General features: G+C 48.8%; 10 protein-coding genes across 10 annotated transcripts; 7 read left to right on the forward strand and 3 right to left on the reverse strand.

Moving 5' to 3' along the window:
* Nucleotides 1–288: 288 nt before the first annotated feature.
* Nucleotides 289–3,450, reverse strand: DEU56DRAFT_910958 (uncharacterized protein; the record flags this gene model as incomplete). The annotated part of the gene is made up of 6 exons (XM_041357242.1): nt 289–2,617; nt 2,667–2,743; nt 2,794–2,932; nt 2,988–3,130; nt 3,185–3,349; nt 3,403–3,450. 6 exons carry the CDS (start codon nt 3,448–3,450, stop codon nt 289–291), a joined length of 2,901 nt encoding a protein of 966 aa, XP_041210336.1.
* A 413-nt stretch (nt 3,451–3,863) lies between these two features.
* Nucleotides 3,864–5,144, forward strand: DEU56DRAFT_754604 (uncharacterized protein; the record flags this gene model as incomplete). Its single annotated transcript, XM_041349835.1, has 5 exons — nt 3,864–3,946; nt 4,121–4,317; nt 4,600–4,714; nt 4,889–4,910; nt 5,046–5,144. The coding sequence occupies 5 exons, from the start codon at nt 3,864–3,866 to the stop codon at nt 5,142–5,144; spliced, it is 516 nt and encodes a 171-aa protein (XP_041210337.1).
* A 225-nt stretch (nt 5,145–5,369) lies between these two features.
* On the forward strand, nt 5,370–7,785 carry DEU56DRAFT_793017 (uncharacterized protein). The gene is made up of 7 exons (XM_041352736.1): nt 5,370–6,457; nt 6,510–6,652; nt 6,726–6,852; nt 6,900–7,025; nt 7,089–7,220; nt 7,274–7,581; nt 7,652–7,785. Exons 1-6 carry the CDS (start codon nt 5,416–5,418, stop codon nt 7,348–7,350), a joined length of 1,647 nt encoding a protein of 548 aa, XP_041210338.1. The 5' UTR covers nt 5,370–5,415; the 3' UTR covers nt 7,351–7,581; nt 7,652–7,785.
* Nucleotides 7,786–7,860: 75 nt separating this feature from the next.
* DEU56DRAFT_793022 (uncharacterized protein) lies at nt 7,861–9,175 on the reverse strand. Its single transcript, XM_041352737.1, has 4 exons — nt 8,831–9,175; nt 8,495–8,762; nt 8,339–8,434; nt 7,861–8,285 (listed from the first exon to the last, which is right to left on the reverse strand). The coding sequence occupies exons 2-4, from the start codon at nt 8,759–8,761 to the stop codon at nt 8,037–8,039; spliced, it is 612 nt and encodes a 203-aa protein (XP_041210339.1). The 5' UTR covers nt 8,762; nt 8,831–9,175; the 3' UTR covers nt 7,861–8,036.
* On the forward strand, nt 8,897–9,175 carry DEU56DRAFT_793024 (uncharacterized protein). Its single transcript, XM_041352738.1, has one exon. The coding sequence runs from the start codon at nt 8,941–8,943 to the stop codon at nt 9,154–9,156; it is 216 nt and encodes a 71-aa protein (XP_041210340.1). The 5' UTR covers nt 8,897–8,940; the 3' UTR covers nt 9,157–9,175.
* Nucleotides 9,176–9,766: 591 nt separating this feature from the next.
* DEU56DRAFT_733454 (uncharacterized protein) lies at nt 9,767–10,270 on the forward strand (the record flags this gene model as incomplete). Its single annotated transcript, XM_041348335.1, has 1 exon — nt 9,767–10,270. A coding segment is annotated over one exon (504 nt), but the record flags the coding sequence as incomplete, so codon positions are not given.
* Nucleotides 10,271–10,476: 206 nt separating this feature from the next.
* On the reverse strand, nt 10,477–11,172 carry DEU56DRAFT_793027 (uncharacterized protein; the record flags this gene model as incomplete). The annotated part of the gene is made up of 2 exons (XM_041352739.1): nt 10,973–11,172; nt 10,477–10,914 (listed from the first exon to the last, which is right to left on the reverse strand). A coding segment is annotated over exon 2 (236 nt), but the record flags the coding sequence as incomplete, so codon positions are not given.
* A 421-nt stretch (nt 11,173–11,593) lies between these two features.
* On the forward strand, nt 11,594–13,448 carry DEU56DRAFT_793037 (Formyltransferase). Its single transcript, XM_041352740.1, has 6 exons — nt 11,594–11,871; nt 11,926–12,000; nt 12,056–12,138; nt 12,187–12,480; nt 12,530–12,631; nt 12,681–13,448. Exons 1-6 carry the CDS (start codon nt 11,691–11,693, stop codon nt 13,089–13,091), a joined length of 1,146 nt encoding a protein of 381 aa, XP_041210343.1. The 5' UTR covers nt 11,594–11,690; the 3' UTR covers nt 13,092–13,448.
* A 572-nt stretch (nt 13,449–14,020) lies between these two features.
* On the forward strand, nt 14,021–15,102 carry DEU56DRAFT_733491 (PIN domain-like protein; the record flags this gene model as incomplete). Its single annotated transcript, XM_041348338.1, has 3 exons — nt 14,021–14,181; nt 14,250–14,493; nt 14,548–15,102. The coding sequence occupies 3 exons, from the start codon at nt 14,021–14,023 to the stop codon at nt 15,100–15,102; spliced, it is 960 nt and encodes a 319-aa protein (XP_041210344.1).
* Nucleotides 15,103–15,527: 425 nt separating this feature from the next.
* DEU56DRAFT_254313 (uncharacterized protein) lies at nt 15,528–16,815 on the forward strand. Its single transcript, XM_041345309.1, has 2 exons — nt 15,528–16,295; nt 16,356–16,815. Exons 1-2 carry the CDS (start codon nt 15,663–15,665, stop codon nt 16,647–16,649), a joined length of 927 nt encoding a protein of 308 aa, XP_041210345.1. The 5' UTR covers nt 15,528–15,662; the 3' UTR covers nt 16,650–16,815.
* Nucleotides 16,816–18,533: the final 1,718 nt, after the last annotated feature.

Below are 18,533 nucleotides of genomic sequence, written 5' to 3' on the forward strand. Positions count from 1 at the left end.
TTCGCATTTGCAGACAGCTGTAGCTGTTGGCTATAACACTGACAGATGGATGCATTGAAGATTCAGGACTTTGACGAATATTCATCAGTCTGCCCTGAAGCACAAGTGAGTTCGGTATCGGGAATGAGTGGGATCTTCCCTGCGACATGATGTGGACCGGTGTGTGGTTCATGTTATGCCATGAATACGAGGTCATTCAACTGCTCCATACAAATCATACAAGATACAATAAAGATGTAACTTGGTGCACAACAGTAACTTACTACATATCCAAGTCATGATAGACATCTAAATATTCGCAAATGGCGACCGGCCCTCCAAAAACATCGCCCATCCTTCGAATTTGTCCGGTAAGCTATTTAATGGCAAGCAACTATACAAATGCAGGGGGGGCACTCCCATCTCAGCACACAAAGACCGTGTCTCTGCGAAGCGCACTGCAGCCAAAGCAAAGTTACCATGCGCAAAGGCAACCTCCCCAAGTCCACGTGTGCTGAATGCTTTATACGACAGGTTGCCTTGCATATCGCAACCTTCAATCGTGGCGGTGAGATAGGACTCGGCCCTGTCATACTCGCCTGCAGTGAGCTCGATGCATGCCAATCCGTAAGATCGGTGGAGGAATATGCGTCCATTGCGCAGCGCAAAGAATTGGAAGGTGTCCGAGGCTTTGTGGATGAGCTCCCTCGCAAGGTCATAATTCCCCTGCTTGCTCATGACAACAGCCTTCCGCACGGTGTACCAAAGGACATTGTCCGAATGTTGTCCCTCGAACATGTCTATGATTTTCTGTAGATAATTTTTTGCGTCGGATAACTTGTCCTCGCAAAATGCAGCTTCTGCAAGCCCCTCAAGTGTGTCTTCGCGGTTGAAGACATCTCTGGCACTTGTGCATTGCAGGAGCAGGTCATCCAAGTGTGTGCGCACCTGGACAGCGTCTGCCCCATGATACAATTTGGCCTGCCAGTGCCAAATCTTGAATCGCAAGTCCCAGACGCGATCTTCTAAGGGTTTCACAAATAATTCATCCGCAGACACTGTGAATGTGTGCATCCGGACATTATCCAAGTTCTTCCAAGCTCGGGCTTTACTTGATTCGCTGAGAGACTTCCAAGAGTCTGAGTGCTGAAGATCCTCTAAGAGATTCTTGGATTGAATAAAGCGACCTTGAGCTCTAAGCACGTCTGCACGGATTGTAAGACAATACGCCATGCTATCGAGGTCGTCGACGGCGAGGTAGAGTGCCTCGGCAGCTTGGAAGGCCCGTACTGCTTCAGCGAGCTGAGAAAGTTTGTCGTACAGCTGCGCGAGAGCTAACAAGCAGCGTGCTTTTAGCGACAACGTAGAGGAATTCTCGACGATGTTATAAATAGCGAGGGTAAGGGTAGTCGGACGAGGCAAATGCTCCTCCAAGCACCGCAAAAATAGCCTGCAAGCGTTATAGATCTGTTCTATGTCATCTGGGACGTGGGCAAGTTTGAAAGCAATTACGTGCTCGATGTTTAGGTGATCCGAGATAATGATATCAGCATACTGATCGCGATCTTCTGAACAGCAGTCGATACTGCGATAGTAGAATGCACATATCTCTTGTAAACACGTGGAGTCAGGCGGGGACAACGAATCTTGCACATAATGTCGAATGGGTGCGAGCATCTTGATGAACTTGTCTTGACGATAGACGAGTGATTGCATGCATAGAACATCGCATATAGCGTCGACTTGCGGGAGCGATGGCAATAAATCACTAGCCAGGTCCTCGTTGAGACCCTGGGGCAAGAATGCGATGATCGCTAAAGCACGACGACCGTCCACTCCGAGATCAAGGACCGACGGCGAGCTGAGCGACAGCGCCATGGTGTCTGACAAGCTTTGCAGCTTCCCTTTGCCGGCGTCGAGCACCTTGCTGTGCCGATCCTTCCATCTCTTGAGCAGCGTGGCTGGAGACCAGCTATTTTGCTGTGCGGCATTCGCGAGTATATTGATGGAAAGGGGGTGAAAATCCAAGTCCTTGAGCAGGCCTTTTATGTCTTCTTCGGCATCGCTACGACTGGTGTGGTGATAAATCTGAAAGAACACTGCTTGGGCAGAGGTCAAGTCCAGCGGCGGGATATCCTTCGTTATCCATCGCACGTTCGGTGCATTCCTTCTACTGCGTGACGTGAGGACCAGAATGACGCCAGATATATTAGCAATCTCAGAAATGGCTGGCGGTATCTCTCCCAGCGTCGTCGATGCACTGGCCTCTTCGAAAGTCTCAGCATTGTCGAGGACAACGAGGGCGCTGGAAGAACGAAGAAAGGAAGATATTTGGCGCACGGGATCAGCACCAGCAATTTCTATGCCCAGGGCTCCCGCGAAACGAGTCGTAAAAGTTTCGAAAGTGATGGTCGAAGGATCGAGGCCATCGTAAGTCACGAAGAAGCGCCGATCAGTGAATTTCTCCGTGACGAGTGGCTCGTTGAGGATGGCTTTGGCAAGAGAACTCTTTCCCATGCCCCCCGGACCAATCAATGCAATATGCTCATCATTGACGACGAGGTTCGTCAACTCTGCCACAAGATCATCGCGGCCATAAAACATAGCAGGCCGTGACGGAGGCTCAGTTGGGCGATACCTGATTGCGTTTAGAGGACACTCATAACCTGACAAAAATAGCAACGTACTTTGGAGCAGTGATACTAGCAGCATTACCCCTGAGTAGCTTCTTCACATCGATTGCAATGCCAGTAGTCAGTTCAGACTTAACATGGCATTCAGCAGGCAAGTCGGCATGATGTTACAGAGACATACATTGAAGAGTGCGAGGACGCGATCTAGATCCTTCTCCCATCCAGCGATCTGGTCGCGATCGATCGTGACAGAGAAGAGACTCTTCCAAAATCCTTGCTCCTTCTTTGAGGCCACTTCTGTATTGATGCGGTTAACCGATCTGCATGGTGCCATCACTTTCCGGTAACAAAAAAATTAATGTGGCTCGCGCTCACATGTTAAGCTCAGACAAGGCCTCCCCCAAGGACCCTTGCAGATCATCTTCAGTAGCATCCTTGGTTGCTCTTTCAAGTCGTTTCCTGATAGTTTCACATTTCTTGACTATCACCAGAAAATCGGACTTGTTCTTGATCACCGACTACACAGACCTGAGGATCCTTCACGAAAAATCCCGAAGATTACGCCAACGCACCTGCGCGATAATCAGGATGTTGGCAACCGTTCCGAGGATACCTTTCGCCAGGTCATTAGGAACGAGGTCTCTTGTAACTCCGATTGCCGCTATAGTGAAACCCAACAATTGGCTCACGTTGTCGTCCTGCAACTCCTCAGTTTCAGGAGCGAGTTGTTTTGAGTCCTATGATAGATCAGATACACAATTGTGGTACCTAGATATACGTGGTTCCTCACCTTCGATTTTTTGGACCCTCCCGCCTTTGGCTTCTTGGATAGTGGCATCGCCTGGGTTAGTGTGGTGGATTCAAATTGGAGGGGGTTTCAGTCATCGACTCGCGGAACGAGGGCCTCCGTCTACTTCAAGGCATAGAGTGGGAAACTGCACTGCCTAGGTTGTGCCTAGGCGCTACTGGGCCCATCAAGAGGATTTGTATCCTTCCCGAGTCGTCCCCGAGTCGTAGAGGATTGCTTTGTTTTGATGATCGGTCGAAAGCCCTGTCAAGAGGAGCGTACGTGTGCGAATATCGGAATCGGAATGTCTCTGTTTGTAGCCCATTCAATTCTGACGTAGTGTAAATGTGTCGCGACCAGTTTGCGTGGCTTAGTCAGCAGTGGGACAGCATGGGTAAACAGACTCGATTTTAGAACTGAACCAAGGTAGCTATAGGTACTTGAACTTGAATAGTATATTTAGTATGTTTGGCTCCTTTCTGTTCTCCCTCACCATCGTCCAGCTAGTCCCTCCGTTTCAGTTTGTCGTCATCGACGTGTCCTGCCAGTGCGTCCTGCTCGGTTTTGACTCGGAGGAGTTTTGATAACGACCTCACGGTTCATCCCAGAACTTTCTCCAGGCTGGACTGTCGTCTTTGAGCTCTTCTTAGCATTTTCGCACTGTCACAGTTACGTATTGATACACGTCGTAGTACTGTCTGGCTGTACCAAAAACACACAGCTGCCAGGAATCCCAGGATGCTATCAACCGCGGCTTTGTGGTAGATTCCATTTGCCTATACATGATCGCTGGCGTGGCCATGATGCGCTACACCTACGTCTACCTCCCTGATCGTGTAACCAAGATATGGATATGCTTCCTCACTGCAGTCCTCACTTACGTCGGTGATATTTTGGACAAGGAACAAGACCTGATGCGTGCGTACCGTTTCAACGATCGGGTTTCGAGCTGCCAGAAATAAGGTGATCATGTCCTGAACGCGCTTGACGCACTCTTGCGAGAGACCGCTCACCATTACTCACCACGTGTGCCGAATCTGATTGTCATGTCCTCGCTCAACTTCTTGTCTTCCCTTGTGCTTGATCATGAAACCAAGAATATACAGGTCCGCTATTTCTTTGAATAAAAGCAGTTTCAATTCCTAACCCTTGGTATTGATAGGTTCCGACAACGGCTCCTTTGTATCCCGAATATTCTAGGCTGCCGCTATCAGGCTTGGCGTGCATACGAACTCTTCATATTCCCTTCCACGCTCCCTCTCCAGGAATACATTCAATCTATGCCAGATATCGTCATCGTCATAAACCACGCAATGTAAGTGCATCATGGACTTCATATTACTAAATTTTCTAATGTCCGGTATTCAGCTAATCTCTGCATCAAGTCGTTCAGAAAACTGTGCGAGCTCATCATCATATCCTCGAATCCCTGAAACCGCATATGGAGGCCTATGGCGCCTTTATCTGTTTTTTTTTCGTGGGTAAATAGGGTTCCATACTGTCTTGAGGAGGTGCGATCTGGGGGAGATTGTGCTGTAGAGGCTTCTTGATGCAATCCACCCCTTGTTGGGACACTTCGAGTCTTCTATGACAACCAATGTGTTCATCGTCACATTTTGAGATAGCTGACTCACCTTTCTTACCAGTACTCGGCTGACTTTCGTCCCTCCACTTTTGTTGCTTTCTCCAATAACGTTGCGACTTCGATTGTTTGCGTCACTAGCTTCCGCAATTTTTCCATGTAAACCTTTCCTGTTATTGAACAAACTTATCTCTCAACCAGCCTCAACTCCACCAGCCAAGACCTATGACTGGTGGACGCTGCATGCACTTGATAACAGTCAGCTGCATGATGACCATTGACCTGAGTCGAGGAACGCATGACGCAGATTCTAAAACTGACCGATCATTAAACAAATTTAAACCAGTCTCTATTGAAATGTCTGTTGAGTCTCCACATCCCTGAGGTCCGTTTACTCACAACATTCTGCAAGGCGCTCTGTCCTCTCGGTCACCATGGCTGTTGATCCTCTCCAGCTCCTTTCCCTTATTGCCTTCCTATCCGCCCTTGAGGCTCGCGGAGTGTGTCTAACCACTGGTCTGACCAACACGACCAACTGTTTGCCTTTCAACAGACTGTTGGACAGCTCTTGGTGCGGACCGTCAAACACTAACGCCGCCGCTCCCAATATGAGCCCCTTTGGTTATGCAAGTAGAGGCTTCTTACAGCATCCTTCCGCCCCTGACCGGTCTGACCCTTGCTATCCTTTGGGCTTTTCGGACACGACATCTTCCACTACATCTTTTCTTCTGCTCTACCAGTTCCTCCTTATCTTCTCAGGTCAATTTGCTGCCATCTCACGAGAGATCTTGTCTCTGCGTCGCTCCGTTTCCTTGCTCGAGTCCTCGTTGTCTGCAGTTGAGGATCAAATCGCTCTACTTACCAACGCTCATGAATCAACTTTGGCACCGCCCAAGGACGAACCGGCATTTTACGATACCGAAAAACTGGGTCAACAATTACAGCACCTTTCCAGCATGGTGGCCGCCCAGCAGGGACAAATGAGCGCGCTGCATGACACGGTCGGTGCACTGCAGGCGTCCACAGTCCACATTGCCCCAGATCACCAATTACTTGCTGAACAAGCGCGGAGTTATGAAGAGTTTGACGCTTCCCAGAAACATCACCGAGATCAATTGCCTACTCAGATTCAGGATCACATTGAATGCAACAAAGTTTACACTGCTTTGCGTCAGGATCTGCAAAAACTCTCGGACTTGACCTCGATCAATGATACCAAGATTAATGTATCGTTGGATCACCTCCGTAGTCAGATCGTCGACCAAGTCAAAGACCAGAACCGGACTGAGAAAGAGGTTGTACTCTTGCGCGAACAGATGTCAAGAAAATTTGGGGCGTTTCAGTCACGAGTATCTTCTCTTACGTTGGACGCCGTGAAGGTACCCCATGGTGTTCAACTATCGGACCAGGCTGCCAAAGAAGCTCGTCGGGCAAAGGCAATGGCGGGAGTGAGTTGTCGTGTCATACAGCTTCTAGGTATGCAAGACCCATTGATCAATTCCATTATGACCCTGACATCCACTTACAGCCGAAAATTCGCGGTGTGTTTTGGCTAACGGAGACACCATCCTACAGAATGACGAAAACGGTGCGGTAGTTCCGTCTGCACGCTCTTCACCAATCGGACTCTCCTCAGTGGCTTCATCGAGACCTCTGGTCGGGCGCTTTCAGGTGGGTTTCTTCAGTCTGTTGGAGTCCACGTTCTTTTATGATTGCTGACCCATGCTCTTCTCTTGACCAACAGGGCTCTGACGTATTCAAGGTTTCGTCACCCTGTGTCCAACGGGTTGAGATTACTGCTCCTTCCGACACCAAGGTGCTGTCTAATCCGCATTCAACACCCCCATCTCGGCAATACACAAATTGCAAGGGTATGAGTCGATCATCTTCCTATTCACGGAGTTAACACAATGGGTAGAAAACGTGGCTGGTACTATTCATTCGAATTCTTCCTCCGTCAGTGCTGCTTGTTGCCAAGATGATGCTGGGGTTAGCGTCCTTAGGAGGAAACAGAAACCCATGACCACTCCCTTCCGACCCAAGGGTGCGTTTCCCCCCGTTAGACCTTCATATCAAGCGACAGAACGCACCTTGTTTTAAATCACAGATGTCAACCGAATCCCGACGCCTTCACCGTCATCACACGCGCTCGATGTGATATCTACCACAACGGTTTTACCTCGTCCAGGACTCTCTGCATTACAGCGTGGTCATGTATCTGCGTCACGAATCCTGGAGCGTATGTATTCAAACTCTGTTGACTTTCGTATCAATAATCAGACGCGCACACAGCTGGCGACTCGGAATACCGCAATAAGAGCCTCTATGCTTCTCCTCTGAGCGGTGCCCGCACCCGAGGGTGGCTATAAGAGCCGAGTACTATCTGCCATCTCCCCATCCTTCTTGAAATTTGGCGACCAACAAGTGTCTTTCTCCGTTTCCCTGCGTCGCAATGTCAATGACGCACAGGTAATTACAGCCTACTAAGGACTCGATTTTGTGCGCTGCTGGCACCAATTTCTATGTACAGAACCTTGTCAAATTTTCAGCCTGCCACATTCTGCCCAGCATAGTTTGCCGTCTGGCAGGGCCAGTTCTGCCCTGCCACGTGGCGGAATGAAAGAAAGACTGGTCCTCAGTCACTATGCAACCGAGAACTGGTGAATCTCACCGGTATCATCACCCGTCAGTCTGGTTCAATCCACCATATTTTAAGTTGAAGATCACCAGGGATTGGTTATAACAACCCACCCCGCAGGTCATTTTTTGTGGTGCCAAAAACCACATTTTTTGCCGGATTCACCATCTCGAAAATGAGCACGTCCCACGGTGCATACCACTGGTTTAGTCAGTAATTTTTACTGTTCACCTCCACCAACATCATTGGTGAACCTCACTCGCTCCGCTAGTTTAGTATACAACTTGTATGGGTGATCTAAACCAGTTTCATTGGACTCTATCGTGGTTTGAACGACTAGCGAAAATGTTACTTTTCACCATGGTTAATTAACCAATCGACTCGTCAGCATCTTGCGCGCATCCGCACAAAATCCGCTCAAGCGCCCAAATCTTCGTCATCATCACCCGCTATCTCACGCTCACAAGATCCACTTCCTTCTCCTACTTCTCCATCTGAGTCGTCCGAGTCATCGAATCGACTCCGTTTGTTGTTTCGAGTACCCACAGTGGCACCTGCCTTTCGTTTTTTGTTTGCCTTCCGTTTGTTCTGCAAGAATTGTTTAACCAACTCCGCTGTCGCCCAATCATTCTGAAACTTCTCAAGGTGAGGGTGGTCCCGTCGTGCCTGTAAATCATATTTACTATCACCGCGGGAGGAGATCTAACTGACATGCACACCAATTTAAACAGTTTCGCGAGGCTGCTCGTGGGTTGAGCATTGTACAACACCTTAAAGTCCAGATCCACACGTGAGCACAGCTCGTGAACTGTGGTCTATGGTACCGGTACCATTAGTAAGTGCTGACTCGCTATTTGTTTTGTCAAACTACTAACCTGAATTGCAAGATATTCCGCTTTATTGTTCTCCAGCTTCATTGCCTTGAGCAGACGGCCTCTGCTGCCCGAGTCCTTCATTTCGGCAGTGGTTGGTTTCTGAATGAGCTCATGCATAGGATCGACACGGGAGTTTCTGATCTTCTCTTCCGCAACTTTCTTGGCAGCTTCTGCCTCTGCAGCTGCGAGCTTGGCTGCCTGCTCTGCTTCCTCAAGTTGCAAGATCTTTGCTGCACCGAAATATTGTTTGTCATTCACGATACCCATGGTAAGTAAAATTTCCGTACCTTTGAGACGAGAATTCTCATCTTCAAGCTTTGTATTCTTCTCTTGCAGCACTTGCTTTGTTAAATTTTTATTTGGGGCTTTCGAACCTGGAGTCATCGGAGTCATTGTTTTGGCTGCCGTCGGCCCTCTACCTGCTCCACCGAGTCCAGAAGATACTGATGGGTTGCTTGGTGCAGCCCCGTTTTTCTTCGCTGCTGCAGTTGGCCCTGCAGGTGGTAGGTTCTCGTTGCTGCCAGGCATGGTTATATTTCAATCTGATGAGAGGGCTGAATGTGGGTATGATAACTGGCTGCGACGTTGGTGTGGGCGAGCTTGAAAATTTTGACAAGTCGTTTGTTTATCCTTGTATGCAGCCACTCAGATCAGTGAATTGAAGTCATTTTGTCCGTGAAAGCTTCGCCGTGACACCTATGGATAAATCTCAACACCGTCCTCCAGCACGTAAATTATGTCGCTGTTGTAACAAATGGGTCAGCGAACGAACGTGGCGGAATCACCGCCTACTCATTGCCCCTCCACGTTTGAAGGCCACATCACCCTATCAATCGAAACTTCTTGCTGCACGCAAACCTCCAAAAGTTAGGAGTCTAGCTAAGTGGACAGATATTGCATCAAAAGCTCCACTCCGAGAGGAAATGACAATAGGTGTGTCTCCGTGGTCTAACGAAACTCATATCTAATCAATACATCCTGTTCCTACAGACGTGCAGGATGTTTTCAATACAGAATTCAGTCCTCCGAGTCCATGTGATGCACTGACCATGGCTCGCTCATCTGAACCCTTAACTGATAAAGAGCAAGACGAACTCGAGAGCACCGGGGATGAGCACTCTGGCTCTGACTCTGACGAGGAATTGGGACAAGATATGGGGCTCGAGACTGATGTCGAGGATGAGTTCTTGGGTGAAAGGGTTGAACAGGAGCTCTTGGAGATTGGTATGCTGTCACCGTGAAATTCAGGGTAATTAATCTTATGAACGAGCAGGCGAGGACCTCAGCATCAACGACAAAGACATCTTGCGTGCTGTTGCATATAAAATCAAGTCACATACCACAGAGGCAAATTTCAACATGCTACAGTTTGCTTTTCCCTCTGCCAATGTTCCGAGCCTTAAAAAGGCAAAATCCCGAGTCGCATTTCTATCAGGACTAGAGCCTCGACATCGTGACTGTTGTGTCAACTCGTGTTGTTGTTTTGTTGGACCAAATGAAGATCTTGAAGTCTGTCCGCACTGCAGTGCACCACGTTACCAGTCAAACGGGCAGCCACAAAAACAGTTCTCCTATGTGCCTGTCATCCCACGACTCGTCTCTATGTTTCAGAATCCAGCATTAGCATCCAAAATGAAATACCGTGCCCATGATCACATACACACCCCTGGATCTATCAGTGACGTCTTCGATGGTTCATGGTACCGTGAGCTGCTCACGAAAAATGTTGCATATTTTTGTCGTTCTCGTTCCACATACTCCGGCACTCAAAGTTGATGGGCCAACAACCATTTTCCTCGCTGCATTGTCAACATGCAAACTCGAACCCACCCCTTCAAGCCTGTCTTCCCTCGACATTCACTTTTACAGCAACCTCAATGATACCTTAGATATTGTGGATATTGTTTGCTTGCAATGTCTCGTCGGCCGTGTCCCTATTGATATCGATGGAGGACGGAAGTGGGCAATCATTGACCGAAGTGGAAATCTCGCTCGTGCAGTTTTTGAGGATTGACTTCAGCAGACTAGTAACATTGTTCTCGGTGTATGATAAGTACTTTTTAACTAACTCGAGGTAAATTTTTCATCTCGAGCAACTGAGCCTTACATTCTGCATCACACCGTTCTTTCTCCGCCTTCCATCGAGCCTCAATGAGATTAATGATAAAGTCTGCCGACACCTCGAGAACGTTATCCTTCGCGCCGGATGATTCGTTCGGCTCGAGCTCAGCCTGGACTGCAAGCAATGCAAGATATTCGGCAGCTGTGGAGATCATGATCAGGACATATACACGAGGCATGAAGATGGAGGAGGAATACAAAATTCGGGAGGGTCATTTGGGTTGTCGGGGATCTTGAGGCGGCGAAACAGAGCTCGAGGCTTGTGTGGTCTGGTGAAAGGTGGTGACTCAGAGCGTGCACTTGGGATCGAGAGTCAGAGAAACTGCGAGAGACTCGGATGAAAGAAATTTGGCTTACCGTTTGATGCCAGATTCCCGCGCTGCGGTCATAATTTATGTCGACGTCGATGGTTGCGCTAGCACTCTAAACGTTAATGTTAACGTGCGCGCGCGAATGGTACGGTACATGGTGATAAGAACTGAAAAAAATGATATCTGTCATCGGATTAGGCAGTTTGTTCCAACTGGTGAAAATAACTGACATACCTGGTGGCTACAAACAGCATGTTGAATGGTGAGTGTAGTGGCTTACAAAGTGTTGAAAATCACCCGCACAGGTGGTGATACGAAATCACCTGTTTCGCACCGGTCACCGACTAATCACCGGTTCAGAAGGTGAATCGTACAATACACCAGCACGATCGGTAATTCGAACCTCCTTCCGGTTTTGTAGTGAGTGTTCTATATTGAATGTAAATATCTGCTGGAACAGTGCTACAAGTGAGCGAGGTTGCAGCAACAAGTAAGGCGGATCACACATAGCGAGCGGGAATAAGTGCCGTAGTAGTGCCAGTACTGATATGAAAGCTTGAAATAAACCTGTCGCGTTTTGCAGTGTCCTTGACGTGTTATAATTCGTAGCCAACTTTCCGGACATTTTTGCCAAAGAAAGAAGGCGAAATCGACCAAAGCTTCGCCGACCCGAATGCTCGGCGGATGCCATGACCTTCAATTAATACGCTGCCCTTGCAGATCGCTTCTCCAGCTGCGTGGGTTGGAGTCCATCGAAGATCGATATGCTCACTCAGACGTTTTATAACTCTGCGTGGGTCACTTCCATGCGTAGACACGCGCTAAAAAACTGCTTGAGCGCCCATTTCTACAGTGGCGATGCCAAAAAGAAGCCATTCGACATCTTGTTCTTTGGTCGCGACGAATTCTCTTGTAACGTCTTCAAGCAATTGCATGACGCCCGAGGTAAGTGTGGATGATAGCATGGGTAATGCAAGGTTTATTCTGACCGGAATGTAGATGTTTGGCAATCCGTGTCGATCGCTACCAACCCAGACGTGAAAACTGGTCGACGAGGTTCTCATTTATCAATCTGTGCTTATGCAATTTTTTTCATGGTGGTCACATATATTTACGGCTGCTTTGACAGCTCCACTCAAACTACTTGGAGAATCTCTCGAGGTTCCAGTTCACACCATACCACAACGAAAGGTTGACTTCAGGGGTTGGATAGTGCGTGTCACCTCCTTTTTTGCTGAACTGATTTCATGTTCTACGCAGCCTCCAGCACCATTTGTGAATACCAACGAAGCTCACGTCTCCGTCCCTGCCAGTGAAACCCATCTTCTTGTCACTGCTTCCTTTGGACGCATTCTCCGCCCTTCACTCCTACACCTCTTTCTGCCCGGCCAGCGACTTAATGTTCATCCGAGCTTACTGCCTGCATACCGAGGTCCGGCGCCCATTCAGAGAGCTTTAATGCGAGGAGAAAGGGGGACAGGTGTGTGCGTTATTGATATGATGGAGAAGAAGGAAGGGATTGATGCGGGAAGTGTGTGGGGCTGCGAGAGCATGGCAAGTAACATGGCGGTCAAATGATCATACACAACTTATGGTACTGCAGGTTGTTCCAGAAAATGCGACATTTTCTTCGCTGTCAGTGGAGCTGGCCCGGACAGGAGGAGATTTGCTTGTCACGGTACTTCGGGATATGTTACTAGGAAACGTGAGTCCGCTGGAACTTGGTTGGACATAATATTTACGTTTTGGAGCAGGCTCGTAGCATCCCGCAACCTCCAGTCTTACCTACCACCCCACATGCTTCTGCAATATCCGCTTCCGATGCACATGTTGATTTTACATCCCAAACTGCGTTGGACATCGTCCGACTGTCTCGCGCGATTTCACACCAGCGTCCTATAACGACGACAATGCTCGATGGTCGTACTCTTCAGCTGCACCATGTCAGTGTCTCCGTGAGTCATAATGATATGGGTCCTGTTGAGCCTGGGTGGGCAGTGTACGCTCCACATACACGCACGATACTCATAAATTGTGCTGACGGAGAGTGGCTGAGTGTTCTAAAGTTAAAGACCCAAGATCGTGCGCTTCTGGCTGCGAAGGAATGGTGGAATGGGGTCAAGGGGCTAGGCTTGCTGCATGAGGGTATGCTGAAACTTTGCTAGAGGGTTCTTTCATGTCGGTGTATCACATACTATCAAAGAAGTGCTTCTCGAGCGCTTGTTACAGGTCCAGACTCGGTTCACACTGCGGAGTTTGGGAAAGGTCCACCCGCCACATTCCCGGGTCTTGGATAATGATTGTCACTGACGCGTGCCTCGTGTGGATGCATGTGGTTCAGGATTGTATTGACGGCCCTACAACCCTCGAAGAAGTGCGTGGTAGGTTTGTCCAATCAGCGTAAGGTTGCATTAAAAGCCCTACAACCCTCGAAGAAGTGTGTAGTAGGTTTGTCCAATGAGTGCAAGCTTGTATTGAAGGTTCGTCAAATGAGTGTTAGCTTGTTCCGATCAATCACCCACGCAATTACATGTAATGTATCACCTGCACCAAACCTGCAGGAGTTTGTGATATATGGGGGCCGCCGATAAGCTCCCCTTCTGCCAGTGTATGCCCCAGAAACGATCTGTGCCCGAGTAGTAATTATTGGTCGCATCAAAATGGTGTAACAGGCCTCGATAGTTCAAGTCGAGGCAGCAAACCGACTGACACAACATGCCACTTGAATGAATCATCTCCCTGGATCTGTCCGAGGATACAAATTGAAGCAATCTGAACACTGGCGCCTGAGGAAGACTTGAGGATAATGGTGATGATGATATCGACGACGTGTGTTTGGCCATCTATGCCATCATGATGTACAGCTCAGGTGTCGCGGTCATGAGACAAGTACGTTGCCCGCGTTTGACGCGACGCGACTCTTTGTCCTTGTTTGTTCGTAATGGTCCTGGTCCAATGTAGTTCAGTGTCACGTCCAGACAAAGACTCGCTCGCGTCTGCTTAAATTCCTAACAATCTGAACTTCATCTGTCGTTCGATAGAGCTTAGGGCTTCTGAGCCACTCATTGCAGCCTACTCATAGAAACACTTGATCATGGGAATATCTGGGCTTTTACCCTTGCTGAAATCAATCCAGGTTCACCGACACCTCTCAGAATTCGCTGGCCAAACATTGGCAGTGGATGCTTACGTCTGGCTTCACCGGGGAGTCTATGCCTGCGCCACCGAAATAGCCACTGGAAAAAACTCTACAAAGTCAGCGTTTTTCTGCTTGTCCGGGTGCAGCTCGCGGTTGCCGGCATGCTCACCTCCTCACCCTCTAGGTATGTTGACTACGCTATGCAGCGTGTTCGCTTACTGCGTCATCACAAAATACAACCTTACATTGTGTTTGACGGCGGGCCACTCCCGGCCAAGACGGGCACCGAAACTGAGCGCAAGCAGCGGAGGGAAGAAAACCTTGCAAAAGCAAACGCGCTGGCATCCCAGGGAAGACACAAGGAAGCTCGGGAATACTTTGTAAAATGTATCGACGTAACCCCTCAGATGGCGTACCAGCTTATTAAAGTCTGCTCTCAATCCTTTGGGCCAGACACTACTCTGATACATTCTTCACTTTAGGCACTGCGCGCAGAGAATGTGTCATACGTAGTCGCGCCATATGAAGCTGACGCTCAATTGGCATATTTGGAACGCGTTGGTCTTGTGGATGGCATCATCACCGAAGACTCTGATTTGCTTGTCTTCGGATGTCGAAAGGTGCTCTTCAAGCTGGACTCCATTTCAAGTACTATTGTCTCAATCTCGAGGGACGACTTTGGATCCGTGACTGCTGCCGAAGGGGGCATATCACTTCTTGGATGGTCGGACGCTCAGTTCAGGGCTATGGCTATCCTTAGCGGATGTGATTATTTGCCGAGCATTCCAGGAGTTGGGCTGAAGACTGCATGGTCCTTGCTACGGAAGTATAGGAGCGTAGAACAGGTCGTGCGTGCTACAAGGCTTGAAGGGAAGAAATGTGTGCCGAAAGGGTATCTAGAGGCATACAATCTGGCGGAGAAGGTGTTTTTGCACCAGCGCGTTTATTGTCCCCTGGATGAGAGACTGGTCAACTTGACGGGTATTCCTCCAGGAGTTGAGTGGGGCGATAAAGAGGAATCGTATATCGGAGGGTAAGACTCTGAATAATTGGTTATTTGAAACTCGAGCACTGATTGGTTGCCCTCAAAGTGACATAGAGCCTGCTTTGGCAAGAAAGCTGGCTCAAGGGGACGTTGATCCAGTGACACTTCTGCCGATGGTTGACATTAATCCGGGCTTCGTACCTCGCACAGTGAAGCCCCTCCCCTTTCAGGCCAATAACATTAATCGGCCCAGTTCAGTCAAAGGAAAGGGGAAAGCAAAAGCCGAGCCTGAGAGTGGGCGATTGCTTGCCTTCTTCGGTACCTTACTTTCTCAGTGCTGATGACGCCCCGTTTGACAGTATTCCCACAGCCCCGAAGCCAAAATCCCTCCTTACTCGCAGTAACTCTGCGCCAACAAAGAGAACGGCAGTGCCTGGTAAAGGCAGCGGAAAGAGGACACTCGTCGATGTACTCGATGAGGATCTCGCTGCAAAACGCATAAAAATTAATCAGGCTTCGTCTTCCACCAACCATTCCCTAGTCACACATTCAAGGTTCTTCTCCTCTCCATTAAGTTCGAGAAAAAAGGTGGAACAAGCCGTGGACGATCTGATGCCCAGTTCACGTATTCCACACCCCCTATCTGATAAAGAAAATATCGCCGATCATGCCGTTGACGTTATTATTGTCGAAGAATTGGATGAAATCCTTGACGAACCCCCGGATCCCGTCACACAAGAAGATGGATACCTATCACCTTCCCCATCCTACTTCCGATCAGCGACACCTGATATCTCTTCACCTGTGCGGCCGTACAACTCCGCACGGCATGATCATGGTGACGGAGACGACTTTGGCGCCGATATCATCCCCAGCCCTACGGCAGTGAGAAGACTTACGCGACATACCTCGCATCAAGGCTTGCTGCCCAAGAAAGAGAAAGTCAATATCCTCGTCCGGGAAACGCCGCCGCCGATTAATGGCATAGGTTCTGCCGATGAGATCGATGGACCTGACTTGCGTGATGTTCTCGATATCGATGATGATATAATCACTCCGGCGTCATCATCTTCCACACCTGGTCCTATTACTCCGGAAGACAACGGTACGAATGACGAATTCGACATAGACGAATCGGTTGAAGAGGATATAGCAACCGAAGCAAGTGCACGTGCAAAACGCACGGAGATAGTTGCCAATGGGTGGTGGAACAAGTGGGCCCTGAACAAGGAGCTACATACTTCGGTTCGTATCGAAGTTTCCTTGAAGATTGTTATCGTATCTGACACGTCTAATCGCACACAGAAGACTACCATGCTCAGAAGATGCGAGACCACGATTACTGCAGATGGCCGACAGTCTGGTTGCCGCACTCGGCTAGGGTCTGCACCGCCCAAGGTCAGGTTTCCATTGTCTACCGAAGTAGCATCCAGGGCTGGAAGAACCCTGAAGGCTGTGGGAGGTAAAGGGATCCGTAGTAGTCCACAATTCGTGATCGGTAAGTCGTCTGGTCTCGGCCAAGGAGAGCAACAAGAGAAGATTGGAAGTGAGCCTGAACAATTTAGGTGTGTTAATTGCCACTATCGTAAGGTTCATTAATTTACTTGGAGCCGACGTTCACTTGATAGGTGCAAAGAGTCATGAGGTTGTTCTGCATTATTTCCGATATCTACTTCACGTCCATCACTGTATATAATTGTTAGTCGGTGGAATGTCGTTGGAAATGTCCGAGATGTCGGAGTAGAAATACATGAGGTCGACAAGCATCCAGTTAAGTACTAGCTTGCCTCCTGGTTTAATTTCTACTAGTATTTAATCGGTTCATGTTTAGCATGCCGTGCATGCAGGCATCCCATTCCGTCCATAGCGTAGTGCCTTCAGATTAATCCGTTAATTAAAACGGAATCTAATCAATGCGTGGTATTGGAGCTTGATTGTAAGGACTGGCAGTACTAATCGCCATGTCACACTGGCGGTGAAGTACCAATCAGATTACGCAATTCCGTTTGTGAAGTATTTTCAGTGGGATTGCATTGGGTGCCGTTTGTTGGGCTATTCGTGCCAACCATGAGCTGATCAGCGTCCTGACAGGTTTTCTAGAAGTGTTTACCGTCGAGGCTTACAGCGAACATAGTCTCTCTCCGCCACGCAGGCGTCGCGGAGTGTTAAATTGGATTATTTCCAAGTCACGAAAGCACTACGTCAACGACAAAGAATCGCAAGCTCCATGGGACTTTGAATCGGGCTACAACCCGCGTCGCCGTCCCTCCGGTTCTAGAAAAATGGGGGTATAATTACCCACCAATGATTCTGCTTCTGAAGCCTCACGATCGTATTTTTTTACAGCCGTTGGAAGATGTTATGCAATGTATTGCCTCGTTGACATATGGCCAAACGGTGTCATTGCTAAGTCACTTCACTTGCAATTGGTTTCCAGGGCAGTTCCCAGAACGATGGATATGAAGAATCTTGTCAAGATTTGCTGTTTGGGTTACATCAGGTTCGATCTAATAAGTAAAGGGACGTGGGGCGTCAAATAGGGCTAGTTCTCAAAACGAAGGGGGGGTGAACTTTTTCTGGTTCTGAGTACCCAAACGGTGCAAGCCACGTCTCTCAATTCGTTCATATCACCCCGCAAGATCCAGGCGCGAGCCCTCATGTTTACTGATGGACACGCACGCAGAGCACACGCCTTTCGGCTTTTATCTGACTACTGGCGTAACAAAAAGCGGCACCCTTCTTCACCAGCTGGAACTCCTACCACTGTTCTGGACCCTCAGAAGAGCTTATTTCTCTGAATTTATCTTGAGCCCTTCCCTCCCACGGTAGAAAAAGGTAGTAGACTATCTCGTGCTTGTACGTTCCTTTATCCTTCTTCTTCTTCGAAACTCATGGGATCATCCACCTAGTTCTATGGGAGGCCAAGGGCATGTGCCCCAGCTTCTTGGTACAATTTCAAGCCTAGTCATGCCGTTCGACGGCACCGAAGAAAATTTGTTACCGGACATCCACTCATCACTTCCTTGTACCTCCAAGCAATATCCTTACCTTGGTGACAGCGATATTTCTCCCCAAGGCCTCAGTTTACGCTTCATGACTTCTTGCTCCACCAACGAGCCTGAAGTTAATGACCACCAACAACGATTGTCGCCCTCCGCATCCCAGTCCGTTGGATATCCAGAGTCCTCCCAGAGGACAACCTCTGCATACCAATCCTCTGCGCAGTACGCCCCTCAAAACTTCGACTATTTCACTCCTTCCTCGTTTCTATCAGCTCCGGTCCCTCGTACTAGCCATCGTCCCTCTCACTTTCCCCCCGGTGGCAGGGGATGGGTCAGTGGTCAGGACGCCGAGCCAATAAACCAGACAGCTCGTCTTGACATCAAAGCACTGGACTATCCAGGCAGACAAAGTCCCACCGGGCGGGTGCAAGTGTCACCAGACAGCGCATCCACAGAATATCTATATCCTGACAGCTCCGAC

This window comes from Suillus clintonianus, assembly GCF_016758775.1.
Source record: "Suillus clintonianus strain FC179 chromosome Unknown DEU56scaffold_22, whole genome shotgun sequence".
In the NCBI taxonomy this organism is placed as follows: Eukaryota; Fungi; Basidiomycota; class Agaricomycetes; order Boletales; family Suillaceae; genus Suillus; species Suillus clintonianus.

What these genes read in the sequence shown, in the direction of transcription:
- DEU56DRAFT_254313 (XM_041345309.1), top strand. Translation starts at nt 15,663, where the DNA reads ATGCCCAGTTCACGTATTCCACACCCCCTATCTGATAAAGAAAATATC. An exon ending in ACAAGGAGCTACATACTTCG is followed by an intron (nt 16,296 to 16,355) that starts GTTCGTATCGAA and finishes AATCGCACACAG; the next exon opens with AAGACTACCATGCTCAGAAG.
- DEU56DRAFT_793017 (XM_041352736.1), top strand. Translation starts at nt 5,416, where the DNA reads ATGGCTGTTGATCCTCTCCAGCTCCTTTCCCTTATTGCCTTCCTATCC. An exon ending in CTCTGGTCGGGCGCTTTCAG is followed by an intron (nt 6,653 to 6,725) that starts GTGGGTTTCTTC and finishes CTTGACCAACAG; the next exon opens with GGCTCTGACGTATTCAAGGT. An exon ending in TGCGTCACGAATCCTGGAGC is followed by an intron (nt 7,221 to 7,273) that starts GTATGTATTCAA and finishes ACGCGCACACAG; the next exon opens with CTGGCGACTCGGAATACCGC.
- DEU56DRAFT_793024 (XM_041352738.1), top strand. Translation starts at nt 8,941, where the DNA reads ATGGGTTGCTTGGTGCAGCCCCGTTTTTCTTCGCTGCTGCAGTTGGCC.
- DEU56DRAFT_793022 (XM_041352737.1), bottom strand. Translation starts at nt 8,761, where the DNA reads ATGGGTATCGTGAATGACAAACAATATTTCGGTGCAGCAAAGATCTTG. An exon ending in CGGAATATCTTGCAATTCAG is followed by an intron (nt 8,435 to 8,494) that starts GTTAGTAGTTTG and finishes CCGGTACCATAG; the next exon opens with ACCACAGTTCACGAGCTGTG. An exon ending in TCGCGAAACTGTTTAAATTG is followed by an intron (nt 8,286 to 8,338) that starts GTGTGCATGTCA and finishes TATGATTTACAG; the next exon opens with GCACGACGGGACCACCCTCA.
- DEU56DRAFT_793037 (XM_041352740.1), top strand. Translation starts at nt 11,691, where the DNA reads ATGCTCACTCAGACGTTTTATAACTCTGCGTGGGTCACTTCCATGCGT. An exon ending in AGGTTCTCATTTATCAATCT is followed by an intron (nt 12,001 to 12,055) that starts GTGCTTATGCAA and finishes CTGCTTTGACAG; the next exon opens with CTCCACTCAAACTACTTGGA. An exon ending in TGTGGGGCTGCGAGAGCATG is followed by an intron (nt 12,481 to 12,529) that starts GCAAGTAACATG and finishes ATGGTACTGCAG; the next exon opens with GTTGTTCCAGAAAATGCGAC.